Genomic DNA, 17,987 nt, shown 5'->3' with positions numbered 1-17,987 from the left:
GTGCACACAGCACAGGAGGGAAAGCACGCAGGGGTGACCAGTGTGCAAATGTTTTCAGCCCTAAGCAACCATTTATGCAGCATGGAATTCTTTCTCAGGGCAAACCAGTTGGATATACCAAATGTGAGAAGGTCTTTACTGCCAGGTCAGCTTTGTGTCAGCAGCAAACAACTAACACCATAGAGACACATTTTATTTGCCACATATGTAGGAAATCCTTTCTTAAGAAATCTGAGTTGAGTTTTCATCCAGGAACAAGCAGAGGAGAGACACGTTATGAATGTCCTGACTGTCTGAAATCACTTACCAGTACATCCGGCCTGCAAGCACATGATGAAACTCACACAAAGGAGAAACCTTACAGATGCCATGACTGTGGGAAGTCATTCAGTTATGCATCCCACCTAAAGGTCCATCTTCGAATACACACAGGTGAGAGGCCTTATGTGTGTTCTGACTGTGGGAAGGCCTTTAGCCAAAAGTCAGTCCTCACCACGCATCAGAGAATTCACACTGGGGAGAAGCCTTACACATGTAGCCACTGTGGAAAATTGTTTGTTTATGCATCAGATCTGAAGAAGCATAATAGATTTCACACAGGGGAGAAGCCCTATGAGTGCAGAGATTGTGGCAAGTTTTTCAGTAATAAATCTCACCTGCCTGTGCATCATTGAATTCACACTGGTGAGAAACCTTACAAATGCTGTGACTGTGGGAAGTCATTCAGGAGAAAGTCCCACCTTAAAGTGCATAACCGAATACACACCGGTGAGAAGCCTTATGTATGCCCTGATTGTGGGAAGGCCTTCAGCCACAGTTCTGTACTCAGCACACATCAAAGAATTCACACTGGGGAGAGGCCTTACATATGCAGCGACTGTGGGAAGGCCATGTCTTCTAAAGCCCAACTGAGTGAGCACCAAAGAATTCACACAGGTGAGAAACCCTATGTGTGCATTGAATGTGGGAAAGCTTTTGGTGGAAGATCTTCATTACAAGCACATCGTAGAACTCATAGTGAAAAACCATTTGCCTGTCACAAATGTGGGAAGGGCTTCCTGCACAAGTCACAGTTGTACTCTCACCAACAAACTCACACTGCTGAGCATCCTTAGGAGCACTGTGCGTGTGTGGGCAATTGTTCCATCACACATATCAGCTGAAGGAACATCATCAAATTGAAACAGAAGAAAGTGTCCTTGACGGGGAAATTTTTCAACAGCTGAAGGCTCTCATCTTTTATTCTGTGCAGAGAAACCTGAGGTGGGTTTTGAATGCAGAAAGTCCTTCAAACATAAGTCAGATTTCAGTAGACCTGACCCTATAGATACTGATCATGTGAAAGGCTTTACCACAAAGTCAATTCCTTAGCCATGTTGTAAAATAAAGAGACCTAATTATAGCTATGCATTGCTTATTTTAAACACACAAGTTATTATACCTGAGGAAAAGAATAAAGAATTTGTAAGAAGTACAAATACCCACATTCATGCGATGCTGTTAGTCTGGGTGTGAGGGTTCTTGTATAATATGAGAACCTTTCTTGAGAAAACAAATATCTACCCCGTCTCAAGTATTCCACCAAAGCCCAACTTAGGAATTGGTGAGTTTATTGGGCATACTTGCAGAACATGAGTAAGGGATACCTTCAGGAGCCTGGGTGACCCCAAGGCAGCCACAGTACTTAAAAGTCTCAGCCCAGCATGGGTGACAACTTGCCCGTAACTGCATACATGGCATCCCTTTAGTTAGTCTACCATAGTCTACTGTAGTATCTTCCAAGACAGTGAGGCTGCAGACTCAGGAAGGAGCGTTTGAGATATCAGCTGAGAGACTGATGGCCTTCCACACCCCTCCGATGAGGGAACACTATAAAGAGATAGCAGGTCTAACCTCACGGGTCATTTCAGTGTGATCACAGCTGCTCTGATGATGACTATGTTCAGAGGATGTGTGTCTGCAAGCAGAAATGTCAACAGCAAGCTCAAGTGTCATTTCTTAGGCACTTGTAGACACCGTTCTTCTTTTGATTGAGATAAGAGTTTCTTTTTGGCCTGAACCTTCCTCAAGTAGTTAACGTAGGTGGCCATGTGCTCTGAAGACCCACTGGTCTTCAACTCCCTTCTCAGCATCACTACAGATGTGTCATTCCTGGCCTTTCACCTAAGTCCTGTGGGGTCAAACTCGGGTCCTCACACATGTGACACAAAGGCTTTACTGCCTGAGCCCTGTCTCCCTGGCCCTGTACTAGACTTTTAAAGGACTATTGTCATATAAAGAAATCTTGAATAATGATTTGAGATCAGTCTTTCTGTAGTTACTTGTTTGAGGTATATGTTTACTAAATTATTGCAAAGTTTGTGGGAAATTGTAGCAATCATTTCCCTGTGTTATATTTTTGTAAGTGCCAGAAAGCAAGTAATACACATTATCTGTCATATCTGATAATGTTTGCTCATTCATTTGTATGAGTATACGGTCTAGCCAGCATTTAAGTATGTATGTATGTGTGTGTGTGTATGTATGTATGTATGTATGTATGTATGTATGTATGTATATATGTTTAGATATCTTCTCCCAAGTCCACATACACCCTCCCTCGCCACTAGGACCCCCTATGTGGCGGCAATGTTGTTATCCTCATCCAAGCCTCAGTACTCACTGCAGAGTTCTCAGGTACCGAGTGAGGTACCTTGCCTTTAGGCAAGTCTGTAGGACATTTTCTTGACTAATAATTGATATGGAAAGTCTCAGCTCACTGTGGGTAGTTCCACCTCTGGGCAAGTGGTCCTGGGTTGTATAAGAAAGCAGGTTGAGCAACCAATGAGAAGCAAGTAATTAAACAGCTTTTCTTCAAGGGTTCTGCTTCAGTTCCTGCCTCCAAACTTCCACCCTGACTTCCCTCAGTGGTAGATTGTGACCTGAGAGTTGTAAGCTAAAATAAATTATTTCTTCCCCAAGTTGTTTTTTGTAACGGCCCGTTATGCCCCACGTTTGGGGGCCACTTTGTCCCGACCAAGCTGCTGCTCCAGTCTGTGGGTCAGGGTCTAGCAAGAGAGAGAGTGGGGATGGAAGGGCAAGAGACGCAAAGAATGGAGACAAGACAGAGAATCTGTTCAAGTCCCCTTCATTGAAAGGAAATCATGGGTGTATATAAGCACAAGCAGGGGAACACAGCTGAAGACACTTTACCACGTGCACCCTGCAGCTGGGGCACTAAACAACAAAACAAGATATGTAAGAAAAGCAAGAAAATTTTCAGAGTGTGCTCAGCTGTTGTAGGCTGTTGAAAACAAGTCTCTTGTTAGGGTATATGGCTCGAGATGGCTGCAAAGATGATAGCCGCTTTCTGCTCGGAGTCGGCTCCCAACAGTTTTTGGTCATGGTGTTTATATCACCAGAGTAGAAAACAAACTATAGTCTGTTTACACCAGCAGCATGAACAAAGGCATGCCTTGCCCTGGGCCGTTTCCATGACTGCCTTAAATGATAGGAATTTTTTCCTTTGTTTTAAAAGGAGAAAAGCCATCATGTAGCGTTTGTTGCCAGATATGTCTTGTGTGCGTGTGGCTTCATGAAGTTTCACTTGAATGGAGTTAGTGCAGGCTTTTAAAAATGATCCAGTGAAGAACATGATGGAGTATGCCATGGAAAATTATTCTGTAGAAAGAGCATAGTCATAAACAGAGACAAAGCAATCAAGAGATTAATCACAGTCCAGAACATGAATGCCAGATAAAATGGAAAGCAGGCATACATTAAAATGTAATGGGCTTTTGCTTTCAGAGTACTTGCCACCAAACTTGATGACCTGAGTTTAATACCTAGGACCCACATATTCCTTCATATCGTCTAACCACGCGCGTGCGCGCACACACACACACACACACACACACACACACACACACACACATGCTGTTTGTGGTTGAGTATATAGCTCAATGGTAGAGCGTTTGCCTAGCATGCAAAGTCCTGTGTTCCATCCCCAGTACTGGAGAAAAAAAAAATCAAAGAACCAAAAGACACATGACTCTTGTCTTTGTAACTGCTTTTCTGTATTTCCCAGTTTTTGAAAACTAGCAAGAAGCTGGTGTTGCTTACATCATAATCATAAAAAATATTAATAGGTATAGAAGTTAGATAAGCAAGTGCTGGAGGACAACATAGAACCGTAAAGATAAGAAGTGCAGCCATAGGTCCACCCTCACTGCCGGCCAGAGTTCTTTCTAGGAGGAGCCACATTGAAGCGGGGAGGCCAGGGCTGGGACGTTGCAGATCCTGCCAAGTTCCAGAGGACCTCAGAAGGTCATGAACCTTCCCGGGGCCTAGCTGTAGCCCCTGGAGGTGGCTCACCCTTGTGGGTAAGAAGGAAGAGAACCTGCTTTCTAAGGCTGAGGGGAGGGAAGCTCAGAAGGAGCAGGAAACAGATCTGCTGAGGCACAGCTCAGAAGCCCAATGATGTAAGCAGCAGGAAGAGAGCTGGAAACAGGGCCCTCACCAGGACTTTCATGAGCACGTACATCTGGGTATATCTCACACCCATAGAGACACAGACAGATGAGACACACAACATATGCATACACACAACCACAGCAGGAACACACATCACATACACAGAGAGGGAGGGGGGAGAGGGAGGGAGGGAGGGAGGAAGAGAGAGAAAGAATTCAGTCATATCTATCTGCCAAGTAAATGGGTGAACTTGGACCCCACCTCCCTGCAATGACTCTGTGTTCCTTGGGGTTCCCCTATCTATCTGGAATCTCTTCCTCCCCAGCCTGGGTCCCTTTCTAACCCCCTTCTTCTCCAGGACCCTTTATGTTCCCTGACACAACTACTGTGATGTGCTAGGATCAGATACTGGCCTTGAATATGTCAGTGTTCACCCTGCAGTATGGAGTGGGATCTCAGGTACCTTTACCTCCCCCGTAGTCAAACCTCAGGCATTACAGAGTAGGGGATTCCAACTTGTGTCTACGGTGGTAACAAGTCCTACCCTATCTACACCCGCTTCAATGAATTCAGATATGCAATCAAAATTGGGTCAGACAGTCTCAGAGAGACTTCCCTGCATTTGTTCCCTAGATGGTCATGAGAACTATCTACCCAGTGCTGACTGGCACAGCCATGTGCCTCACAGGTCTGCCCTCAAACTAAAAATCTAAGTGATCAAGGGTAGGATGCCAGGAAGCCCAGAGGAGACACCTGGCAGACTGGTCCGGAGACATCACAGCTACGGATGAAGAAGTGAGCTCTCAGGAGGCTGAACGTGGGAGAGTGGGACCGAGGTCTGTGTGTGGAGATGGGGAGCAGCATACATAGAAGGTCACAGAACAGAGGAGGGCAAGGTCACATCTTGTGTTTTATTGAGATACACATGTCTGTCATGTGAAGGATGAGTTGGGGGGGCGGGTAACAAAGGAAGTGGGTGGGGCTGAGGGAGGATAAGGAGAGAGTGGATGAGACAAGGACAGGTTGGGGGGGGAGTCAGTGCGCAACTGGAAACTTTTTTTTTAAGATTAATTAAAGGCTTTATATGTTTGGTAATGATTAATAACAATATGTCCACTCAATCAGAGGTGTAACCCAATACCCAACCTAGATATACCTAGATATACCTTTGACAGCGGGAGACACGTGAACATCCGCCTCCATTTTCCCTTCTCTCGTTCTCCTCAACTGGAAACTCTTAACGATGTATGTTATTCTATGTGTATGTATGTGTGTGCTTGAATGTATCTGTGTTCACCACATGTATGCATGTACCCATGGAGGCCAGAAAAGGGCATCAGAGACCCCCGAAGCTGGAGTTACAATAGTTGTAAGTCACCCACTCTGGGTGCTGGGAGCCAAGGCCAGGTCCTCTGCCAGAGCAGTGAGTGCTCTTAACCACGAAGCCAACTCTAGACCCAGCTGTACTGGGACTTCTTTATTTATAGTATGAGTTACTTTGGCATCACCGTGGCAGTTCCTGATGGGAACAGGAGAGGGAAGATTTGCTGGCTCTTGTTTCAGTCTGGCGGGGAGGGGAATGGTGAAACGGCAGTTCAGCTCCTGCAGCAGCAGGGTGTGGTAGAAGCTGTTCACACCACAGCACATGCCAGGAGCATGGAGCAGGGCAGGAGTCAGAGGCTGGGTGTGAGCTCTACAGGCTTACCTTTAGGGACCTGCTTCTACCACTAATACCTTGTCCCCAAAAGACCACAGCCTCCCAAAATAGTGCCACCAGCACAGGACCAAGCATTCAAAATCTGAGCCCATGAGAGACATAAAAGATTCAAATTCTGAGAGTTACACAATTGTAAAGTAATTACCTGGTCCTCGTCCCCTACTTTCCTCCTCTCCCTTACTCCCCCCCACTCTCCCCCCTCTTTGGTTTCCTCAGCCAGTTTGCTGACCTGTGGGATCTGCCAGGCTTCTGGTCAGATCATCATCCCAGACTCACTCATAGGAGTGGAGAAATACCGGACCATCCTGACCCTAGAAAATGTCCCAGAAGATGTCCTGGAGTACAGCTGGTATCAGGGCACCAACAACAGTACCGCAAACATGATTTTCAGCTATAAACCTCCCAGTACTCAGCACCCTGGACCCTTGTACAGTGGACGTGAGAACGTGACCCGTACAGGTAGCCTGGTGGTGAGGATGTCAGCGATAAATGACACAGGCTAATATACTGTCAAAGTCGACACTAGCAACGGAACCGAAAGCAACTGGCTGGCTCGAGATCCTAAGTGAGTTGGCAAGGCAACCAATTTCCCCAGCAAAAAAAGGAAGCTTGTCCTAAGGGCTCCAATAGGGAGATTCCTTGGAGGGCATGCCCTCCAGTGTCTCTGTTGCCTGAAAGTGACCCTGGCAGCCTTGAAGGTGGCTCTCAGGCGTTTCCTGCAGAGATGGGTCACTCTGCAAGGACTCAGTTCACTTGTTAAAGAGAGTATTTATTTTCCGCTGTTGTGTAACATCCGTACTTTAGAGCAGTGGTTCTCAGCCTTCCCAATGCTGTGACCCTTTAATACAGCGGCTCATGTTGTGGTGATGACCCCCAGCCATAAGATTATTTCATTGCTACTTCATAACTAACTTTGCTGCAGTTATGAATCATACTGTAAATATCTGATATGCAGGATATTTGATATGTGACCACTCAGAGGGGCTGCGACTCACAAGTTGAGAACTGCTATTTAGAGTTTTTAAAAAACAAAAGACAAAAAACAAAAAACAGTGGGCAGTGGTGGCATATGCCTTTAATCCCAGCACTTGGGAGGCAAAGGCAGGCAGATCTCTATAAGAGAGCAAGTTCCAAGACAGCCAAGGCTATACAGAGAAACCCTGTCTTGAAAAACAAACAAATAGTAACAAAATAATTAATTTTATTTATTTTTGTAGTACTGAGAATGGGGCCTAGCATGTTCATATGCTAGGCAATCACTCTACCACTGAGCCACACCCCAGCCAGCCACACCCTAGCCACCCCCTGGGGATTCTAGACACTGACCTAAATCCCTAGCTAGAACTCGTTATGTTGCCCAAGTTGGCTTAGAACTTTCAGTTCTCCTGCCTCTGCTTCCTGAGTGCTAGAACCACAGTCATGTACTAGCTTATTATTGAGTGTCTTCTGTGGGCCAGAAGTTTGGGCACTGTTCTGGCTGAGTCCTCTGAGTCTCACAAGGCCATAGTAAAGACTGTTCTCATACAGAGACTTCCCTAGGGAAGAACCTCCTGCTACCCTCCTCTGGGCTTGAGGATTCAGTTATTTCCTGATGTCTGTATAATCATAGACTTAGCTATCATTTTGTTATTTTAGTTGCCATAATTGTAGGGCCAAGTATTTTGTAGTTCATTATAGCCATCCCTTTCACGACAGTGATACTCACTCCAGGCCTGGAGAAAGTAGCATGGCTGCCTTGGAGATCTGCCCACTGGTGACAGCTCCCACTACTGTCCTAAGACCAAGGGGAGAATGTAGTTTTCTGAGGACAGGAAGCCCTGTGCTTATTTCTAAGTCTATACACTGTGTTTCTTAGTCTGTACTCTGTGAACCCGAGCCTTAGCTGTAGAAAGGGCAAATGTCTACCATTTGTTTTCTGTATGTTTGGAGAGAATTTGGTGAATCAAATGAAACTCGGACAATGGATCTAATTATTATGACTAGTTCCAAAGCCACCTGTCCCAGCTCCTCAGATGAGGGTCCTGGACTTTACAACTACTGGCACAGGGAGCAGTAGGTGACAAGATTGGGGAGATGGATCAGTAAGTAAAGCACTTGCCAAGAAAGCTTGAAGATCTGAGTTTGAGCACTGGGGGTGTGGAATACATCTGTAATTTCAAGCACTCCTACTGGAACCATGGAAGGTTATAACCACAACCTTCAGCTAACCTGGGGTACACAGAGGTGACAAGTGCTCAGTGCATGTGTGGCATGTGTTAGCATTCTCATCCATAAACAACATGTTCCATATACAATGCACGTAGACATACAGAGGGAAAAACAACCATTAGGCCACCTTGTCATGACCAAGAACCTGCTGTTATTGCAGTTGTACAGAATGGCTCAGGCCCTGCCCAGGAATGGGCAGCCTGCTCCCCACCACTCCCTCCTCTGCCACTCTCAGTGCTGGGGCTTCTCTTTTGCCTTACATTAGGGCTCTCCACATCTCTTCAATTGCCCCAAAGCTTAAAGAAGCTAACACTATACCTGACCTGTTCTTTCTGCTTCACCTAGAGTTGAGAAGCAATCCAGGCATCTCAGCCAATGCCTCAGCCAATACCAGCGCCCTGGTAGAAGGCGTGGATTCCATGGTTGCCAAATGTCTTACCAACTCCTCGAGCATCAAGTGGTATGTGATCTCTGTACCAACCTCAGGCAGTGACCACATGACGATTTCCCCGGATGGCAAGACTCTGGTCATCCACAGAGTCAGTCGTTCCGACCACAATCTTCAGTGTGCCATAGAAGATATCCCAGAAATACTCCAGAGAAGTGAGATGATTCACTTGACTGTGGCTTGTGAGTACACATGGTAGTGGGAGGGAAGCCAGCGGTAGACTCTAGTACGTATCCAGGAAAATGGCTGAGCCAGCCTGCAGCCAGCTAGGTGTGGTTAATATCCAGCTCTGGGTATTTAGCTCTGTGGGTTCATGACTGCCCTCCCCATGGGGTGCTGGATTTTAGGAGAGGGACACAGTCCCCATTCTTAGATTAGAAATGGCCAGTATGAGTTTATTGAGACCTGTTTTTTTTGTTTGTTTTGTTTGTTTGTTTGTTTTGTTTGTTTTGTTGGGAGAGGCAAGTGGGGCTGGGAATGGATGTCCTCAAACAAGGACCTGAATTGGGATCCCTGACATTTGCATAAATGCTGAATGTAGCCGTGCGTGCGTGCCTATAATCCCAAGACCAGTGGGGTAGAGGCAGATTGCTGAGGCTCACTGGCCAGGCAGCCTAGCCAGAATAGATGAATTCTATGTCAGAGAGATGCTTCTTCTGTTTCATTTGTTTGTTTGCTTTGTTCCTTTTTAGTAGAGAAAAAGAAAAAATAACATGGAGTTGGGTATGTAAGGAAGTGGGGAGGATCTGGGGGAAGTTGAAAGAAAAGAGATCATAATCAGAATATAGTGTGTGAAAACAAATGTCTCAATAAAAAAATAAAAAAGTAAAGATGCCTTGAGAGTGATTGAGGAATGCCTGTGATATTGACCTCTGAGCTGCACATGTAAATCATATCTGTGCCCACGCATTCATGCACATATGTATGATTCCAACACACAAACATACAGAGAGACAGACAGAGAGACAGAGAGATTACAATCGATTTTTTATTCTTCATTTCAGATCACAAGTTTACCTTTCTTACTTGCTTTTATTTATGTGTATGTGTGTACATCTGTGTGAGTATATGCCATGTATATGTGGGTGCCAACAGAGGCCAAAGAGGGTGTTTGATCTCCCAAAGGTGGAATTACAGGCAGTTAGGAACTGCCTGATGTGAGTGGAACACTGAGAGCCAAACTCAGGTCCTCTGCAAGAACAGCAAGCACTCTTAGCTGCTGAGCCATCTCTTCTTCCTCACTTATGTTTAGGTTAATATTTAGTTAACTCTCTGAAACTTTCAAATCTGTTCACTAATTTTGTTGTTTTCTTAGAAAAATTACCTTCACTTTTTATTCTCAGTCCAATCACACTGACTAATCTTGGTGTGAGAGACAGGTCAATGATAGGGTCTCAGAATAGAATCCCCCAGAGAGGAGGTGGGGTGTGGCTCAGTAGCGGAGCTCCTCCCACGTGCATGAAGCCACATGACCCCAAGCACAATACTAACACCACCAATAAACACGAGGAACTCACAAACACCAACTCGTGAGTTTTCACCACCCAGCTGTTTCTTACATTCAATTTCAGCTGAAAATCACAATCAGACACAGCAAACAATTTTCACGTTTTAGTTAGGAACTGCTCAGTGGTCCTCCTGTTTCCTAAAATGGACTCTGTGGCACCATCTGAAGAAAACTAATTCACAGTTGGACAGACACGCCCTGACCTCCGTGCTGCCATTTATGGGTTTCAGGTTGGAACCAAGACTGAGGTCCCCTAGACTATGGCTAAGCCCTAACTAGTTGGTGCTGTTGTATGAACAGGGCTCTTGAACCCTCTTCCTCTCCTCTGAGATTTGCATCTGTAAGATGAAACATTTACGGACCAAATGACATGAGTGTTGGTTAACAGACAGTTCCACTAGGCTCCTCCCAGGGACCTAGCAACAGTGACCTAGCAATAGCTTGAGTTATCACCTGTCGCCAGGTGTGGCAATTCACTTGTGTATGAAAAAGACTGACGATTACTCCAGCCTTCTCTCTCCCTCTCCTCTTCCCTCCCACCTCTTTCTCTCTCTATTCCCATGTGTTCCTGGCCATCTTCTCGTCCTTTCTTTCTCTATCCCCGTTTTCTCTGCCCTCTTGGCTCTGTCTGTCCCTACCCCTTCTCCAGGTCGCCCCTCTGCTCCCTCTCCACAATAAACCTCCCTTATACCAGATCTGTTGCATGCCATGATTTCTCAGGGAAATCACAGGGGGCAGCCCCCTGCCCCTCCAAGGCAGTCCCTTACTCCTGCCACCCCTACTTTATATCTCATAGCAGTGAGTTTTGTGGACTACACACTGTGCTATACATTCAGAGCCTAGCTTGCTTCCTGTAACACGGTTGGTGTGATGAGCTTTTCTGCTCTGCTATAGCTGTTTACTATATATAGCATGTAGGCCGACCAAAGTTTAGCCCACAAGAGCTCAGAGCAGAAGCTACCTTTACTGTTTCCATTGTCCCCTGAAGTGGGCTCACTGCACATAGAGGGACACCATGTGTCTTCTGGACGAGGTGCCATCCCAAGGGGCCATAAGTGTAGCTGTGGTCTCCTTCCCTCTCTCTGCAGATGGACCAGACTATGTGTCACTGTGGACCCAGCCCGATTTCTCTGACGGTGTGCTGACTGCTGTTACTGGTTCCAGTGTGCAGCTGAAATGTAACTGTTTTCTCCAGGTCAGGACCCAGGTACCACTGGATAAATAATGGCTCCCTCCCCAGCATCTCAGAGGGGAACATGACCCTCCCCAGTCTGTCCTGGGAACAAATGGGCAGTTACCGGTGTATTGTGGAGAGCCTGGAGACCCAGCTAGCCTTCTACAGAGATGTTACCATCCAGCCACCTCGTGAGTTCACTACCAAGCTCTGGAGCCTTTGCATCCCATGTGTTGTTTGTCTAGGCAGGAGTCCCCTCTACTGCTGCACCCCACTCCCAGCTTCTGGTGACAGGAAAGGACCAGCATAGGACACACCAAGAACCAACTCCTCAGCACAAAGGAGACATCTTTGCCCCAGAAAGACAAAGGGAAGGAGAATAAGAGACAAAGACGGGTGACAGAAAATGGGAGAGAAGGGAAAAGGAACAAGGGGGAGAAAGAAAAGGGGTATTTGCTCCAGAGGACAAAGGACTGCCTCTGGATAGAAGGGAAACCGATGTGGTCCTTAAACAAATGACAGTTTATAAAGGGAAAAAGGGAAGTCCAGTGTTAGGATGAGTTGGTTTGTTTTCATTGGCCATGTTAATTAGGTGAGCCAAAAGGGGCTTTTGATCTCTGGACTTCAATACTTTGATAGCTAGACCTTGGCACTCACATCAGGAGGAGGAAGTGACCAAATAAGGGAATATACCATGATGGCTAGCTTTAGGAATGTTATCTAACAATTCAGGACGGCAGAGGAAACGGGGAAGGGCAAGGCCTGCCCGAGCCCTTCAGTGATGCCCTCCCTCCTCATCCTCTAAGGACTTGTCCAAAGCTGTTCACTCTGTCAATTATGCATAGTCTCCAGTTCTGGAGTCAGAAAAGTCCACCAGAGACAAGACTGGCCACCATTTACTTCCTATGTGCCAGCCATAGTCCTGGTCTGTGTGACCATCGTGGTCTCCTGGCACAGTGAGTGGTTCAATACCATCCACCTCTGTCTCTCAGGTAAAGAAACGTAGTTGAGTACCTGACCCAAGGCTCCATAGCGGATGGGAAAGTAGAGAGATCCTTTACAAGAGACCCTGACCCCACAGTCTTGGTTCTCCATGCATCTGTGTAGTACCTCCCACAGGAGAGAGCAGGAAGACGGGTGGGAATTTCGGCACTGTAGAAATAGATACTTGTGGTTTCAAAAGGAGGAACTTGTGGCGGATTTGCAAATGAGGAAAGCCCCCGTTTCTCCCTAGCAGCTCAGTCATTTTTCCACAAAGAGAGAAAGTGACATTGTCAGGGAAAGAGCCAAGGGAGGGGCACTAAGCTGTGTGGACTCCAGCGGGGGCTTGATGCAGTCAAGTGCTTACCGGAAGTCAGCATGCAGAGCCCAGGTGAAAACGTGATCCCAGCTCGGGTGGCAGAGACAGGGGGGTCCCTGGAGCTCACAGGCCACCCAGCCTAGCCCACTTTGAGAGCTCCAGGCCAATGAGAAAGCTTATCTTGAAAACTGAAATGAGGTTGGGAGGAGGGAGCACGCAGGTCTCTGGGTCTGAGGGCAGCCGGTCTATACAGAGAGCTCTTGGCTAGGCAGGGCTATACAGTGAGATTCTGTCTCGAACAAAACAAAATACACCAAAATAACAAGGTGAGCTCGTAAGATGGATCAGCAAATGGAAGTACTTGCCTCCAAGCCTGGCAAACTGAGCTTAATCCCAGAGACCTCCAATAATACAAGAAGAGGTATGGCTCCCTCAAAATTTCCCAATATCCACACACAGGCATGTAACTGGATGTAATTAAAAACAAAAAAACTCACGTTAGATAACACCTTAGGAATGACTCTTGGGGTTAACTTCTGACCTTTATATGCATGAACAAACACATGTATATGAACACATCACACACACACACACACACACACACACACACACACACACACACACACTCACACACTATGCTCTAGAATCAAAGGATCTTAGATTCCAATTCTAGCCCTGTAACTAATGTAAAGCAGGAGCAAGAATTTCACCGTTTCCAGACTCAGTTTCCCCATGTGTGGCGCTATGACAGGCGCCTCTGCAGTAGACTGCTGTGAGAATCAGAACACTGTAGAACACTGCACAAAAGGCGGCCAGCCTGCCTGCACACCCCAGAGAAGACAGGGAAGCTGATCCAGCATAGCATGCTCAGGAGGCTCCCCGATACATAGTTTTCTACTCCGAAAGACTAAACTTTAGGAAGGCAAGGCTGTCCAGCCATTAGCTCGTTGCTTGTCCCTACACTGTCTGGCATGCTGCTGGTGTCCTGTGATCATCTTCAGTGAGTTAATGACCCTGTATAACCAGCACTACACCCTTGATAAGTCCCTATCCACAGGACCTAGTTCCTTCGCTCCATCCTCCACTGCCTGCATCTGCATCCATTCCTACACTTAAAATGGTTAAAGATGGAGGAGTTTATCCCGGTCTGTGGTACAACGACACAGCTCAGTGTGTCAGGAAAGTCATGGCATCGGAAGTGTGAGGCAGCTGGTCACACTGCATCTACAGTCAGGACACAGAGAGCGGAGTGCTGGTGCTCAGCTCACTCTTTTTATTTTGTCTGGGACCATGGCCCATGGAATGGATCATCCTCTCCAGCTAAACCTCTCTGGAAATCTCCTACTAGACCTGTCCAGCAGTGTCTCTCAATGTTGACTCAAAATCAAGTTCTCAATATCAAGCATCATGTCCTCCCACCTAGAAGTCATCCCAGAAGAGCAAGGGGTTGTCTTTATTTTCTTTTTATTGTGTGTGTACATAATGCATAGCTACAGAGTGGCGCACCTACAGAGGGTGAAGACCAACTTTCTGGTGTCAGTTCTCTCTTCCACCTTGACATGGCCTGCTGGGTGAGCACTTTACTCACTGGCCTAGCTTGCCAGCCCTAAGGAATGAATTTTGATCATTGATGAATCCCTGGTACCTATAGTGCTTTGCACATAGTGGGTGCTGACAAACCTTCGAAGAAGCCATAGGTGGCTGACCCGGCCCGCGGGTCAGTCAATGGGGTCTGCAAGGGAGAGAGTGGAGATGGAGGGGCAAAAGACTCGAAGAACGAAGACAAGACAGTTGTCTGATCAAGTCTCGTTTATTGAAAGGCAATGGTGGGTATATAGCGCAAGCATGGGCGTGCAGCTGGAGACACTTAACCACGAGTGCCTTGCAGCTGAGGGCACTAAACAACAAGTCCAGGACATGTCTGAGAAAAACAAGATGTTTATCAGAGTGTGCTCAGCTGTTGTGGGTTGCTTACAAAAATATGCTAGAAAAACAAGTCTCTTGTCAGGGTGGAAAAGTATCAACCTACAAATATATGGCCCAAGATGGCTGCTAGGAGTTGCCTCCCAGCAGGTGGCCAAGTGTGCTTGTTGGTTTTTGTCAACTTACATAAGCCTAGATGTATCTGGGAAGAGACCATTTTAACTGAGAAAAATACCTCTGTAATATTAGCCTGTACACAAATATGTGGACTATTGTCCTAATCAATGACTGATGTGGGTGGGTCCAGTCCACTGTGGGTGGTGCTACCCCTGGGCAACAACAGGTGGTCCTGGGTTATATAAGAAAGCAGAGCAAATCAGATCGCAAGCCTGTAATCCTTGATCCTCATGGCCTATGCTTTTATTTCTTGCCTCCAGATTTCTGCTTGAGTTTCTATCCTTACTTCCCTTCATAATTGACTGTAAGAAAAAATAAGCCTTTTCTCTCCAAGTTGCTTTGGTCATGGTGTTGTATCACAGCAATAGAAACTCTGGCTAAGACAGTGAGTGAAGAGATGAGTTTAATGAGTGTCCTGAGTGTCCTGTTGCCCTCTCCATCCAGGGCCACCACCCGCTGTGAACAGGGAGTTCTCCATCCCAGGATCGTGAACAGGGAGTTCTCCATCCCAGGATCCTTGGTGATATGTCTCATGCTATTGGCATCCCTGGGAAGTGCCTATGTGTGTGGAATCCTGGTCTACACCCTGTTCCTATTCTGCTTCAGAAGGTAACTACACCATGGGGTCAGGGCTTGGCCTCATGACCCAGAAGACATGGACATATGGCAACACTGTCCAGAACTAGACACCAGCCAGGGTTCTTATGAAGCAGACAAATAGATTCCCAGGACCAGAAGCTAGTGGAAGAGAGAGCTCATGATGAAGGAGCTAGAGACACTGCTGGAAGACGAAAGGGTGGATTAGTCATGGTCTCTGAGAGTAAAGCACTTCTCAACCTCAGCACTGCCCATACTTTAGAGAGCTAGTTGTTCCAGACGGGGGAGTAAGGCTATCCTTGGCATGGTAGAGTGGTAAGCACCACCCTTGCCACCTGAGCACTAAATGCTACCACTCTGGGTTACATAGCTAAAAATATCTCCAGGGCAGGTTAGGGGGCCCGAAACTTCCCTGGTATGAAATTCAGTATTGGAAGTACTAGTAAAGGAGCTGGGGAAATGGCACAATGGTAAAACTCTTGCTACTGAAAAATGAAGACTTAAATTCATATCCCCAACACCTATGTAAAAACCAGCCACAGCAGTGGGTGCCTGTAATCCCAGCACCAGAGGATGATGGGCATTTCCAGCGGCTTACTGGCTAACCACCAATCTAGCTGAAATGGTAAACTCTAAGTGAGAGACTCCTAAAACATAAGATGGGTGTGGGTGTACTGGCATACACCTTTTATTCCAGCACTTGGGAGGTAGTGGGCAGGTGGATCTTGGTGGGTTCTAGGCCATCCTAGTCTACATAGTGAGCTCCAGGATAGCCAGGGGTACATACTGAGATGACGGTGTTATAGTGATGGTAGATGGTGGGGATGGTGACAGTGATGACAGTGGTGATAGTATCAGCCAGCCGTCTGTTACTATAACAAAATACCTGAGTCAGTGTACTTATAAAAGTTAAGATGAATCTTGGCTCACAGTTTCAGGACTTTCAGTTCATAGTCAGTTGCCCCCATTGCTACTGGACCCGAGCCAAAGCAATACATTCTGGCTTCTCAGAAAGTAAAGAGAAAGGAAGAGACTGGGCTTCCAATCCTCTCTCCAATGGTATCCCCTTCCAGTAACTATCTTTGTAGAAATAAATAATTAGTAAACAGTCCCACTAGTGGGTTCCTGCTACCTGCCCCAGCTGTTTACGTTCCCAAATGAAAGACACACACATAGCCTTTATAGTTTGCTATGCCCTACATACCACAAACCTAGGCCACTTCCTAATAACCTCCATGTGGTTAATCTACCTCCCACTGATAATCATGAGTTATCACTTAATAAATTCTGTGTTCTATCTTTGCTGCTCTGGACCCAGAGGGCTGCCCAACTGGGCCACACTCCAAGCCACACCCTCCTGGCGCCTTCACGTGGCAGCCATGCCTCTCTGTCCTGCCATCTTCTCAGACATCATCTCTCCTCTCCTGCAAATGCCTGCTACTCTCTTTGTTCCTCCTTCCTTTCTCTGAGAATTCTAAAAGTACCACCTCTCTCTGCCCTGCCCAGCCATTGGCATTAAAATAAATGAACATTTAAAAGTATGGGTGGAAATGTTAGAAACTCTAGGCACCGAGGTTAAGCCCCAGGTTCATCTCTTCCACTGGCATGTGTGTAGAGGGAGGAGTTGAGCCCCTTTATCTATTTCTTATTGCATTAAGTGATTAGTGCTACTCAAAATCATCCTGGTGGCGATGGTGCAAAGAGCTCCTTACCACCACCCCAGTGTTCTGGATTCTCAAATGAAAGTCACACACAGCCTTCTATTTTAATATGTCTTAAACAGCTCAATGGCTGTGCTACTTCCAAACTTTCACGTTGACGACTCCCCTCCAGTACTTCTGAGTTATCTATTACTTACTAAAAATCTATGTTCTATCTTTGTTACCCAATATGATTGTTATGCTCTCTCTTCTGTTGCTCTTGAGCCTGGATCTTATTCCTTTCTCAGCATGGCGATTCTCCTCCTTCTTCTATCTTGGTCCCTTTGTCCATGAATTCTAAAGTCCCAGCCATTGGCTGCCAGCAACTTTATTTACCAATCAGAACCAACTGGGAACCCTCAGTGTCTTATGTATGGATTCTTTTACAATTTTGGGAACCCAATTAACATAATACAAGCATTAAGCCAAATCTATGACAATTTCTTTCCCAGGACTTTAGGAACACAAGCTATGACTTCTTCCCTCATTTTATCCCGCAAGAGAAACTTGCCATAAATGTCCACAGCAGACCTAGAGGACAGCCTGGCCAGGCAAGAAGACGAGGGAGACACGGGAGAATGAATGGGAACATTCTGAGGAGGGAACCATCCCAGCCTTAGTGAGCTGAAGAAATCTAGGCTTCTAGATAAATCGGAAGACTCTCTGTGGGACCTGGATGAGTGGTGACATCACAGGCAGCCTGGCGATTAGCAGAACCATCTGCTACTCAGAGTTGGCCAAGCTGGGGTGGGAGGGCAAGGGGGTCATGTGAGAGTTCCAGGCC

At 46.5% G+C, this 17,987-nt stretch overlaps 2 protein-coding genes across 2 annotated transcripts in view; both read left to right on the top strand.

The window, feature by feature from the left end:
* LOC114637557 (zinc finger protein 175-like) overlaps nt 1–1,402 on the top strand; it is an 11,675-nt gene extending 10,273 nt beyond the window's left edge. The window contains 1 exon segment of the mRNA XM_028785774.1: nt 25–1,402. Coding sequence (XP_028641607.1) covers nt 25–1,115 — 1,091 coding nt within the window. The 3' untranslated portion in view covers nt 1,116–1,402.
* A 2,233-nt stretch (nt 1,403–3,635) lies between these two features.
* Nucleotides 3,636–17,738, top strand: Ceacam18 (carcinoembryonic antigen related cell adhesion molecule 18). The gene is given in 10 exon segments (XM_028785831.1): nt 3,636–3,640; nt 4,330–4,361; nt 6,386–6,704; nt 6,706–6,734; nt 8,723–9,007; nt 11,421–11,518; nt 11,520–11,697; nt 11,997–12,009; nt 15,390–15,515; nt 17,705–17,738. Coding segments are annotated over 10 exon segments (1,119 nt in total).
* Nucleotides 17,739–17,987: the final 249 nt, after the last annotated feature.

The sequence above is a fragment of the Grammomys surdaster genome, unplaced genomic scaffold (genome assembly GCF_004785775.1).
Source record: "Grammomys surdaster isolate TR1022 unplaced genomic scaffold, NIH_TR_1.0 125349, whole genome shotgun sequence".
In the NCBI taxonomy this organism is placed as follows: Eukaryota; Metazoa; Chordata; class Mammalia; order Rodentia; family Muridae; genus Grammomys; species Grammomys surdaster.
Note: the sequence above shows the minus strand (reverse complement) of the source record. Positions and strands in the feature narration are given on the sequence as shown.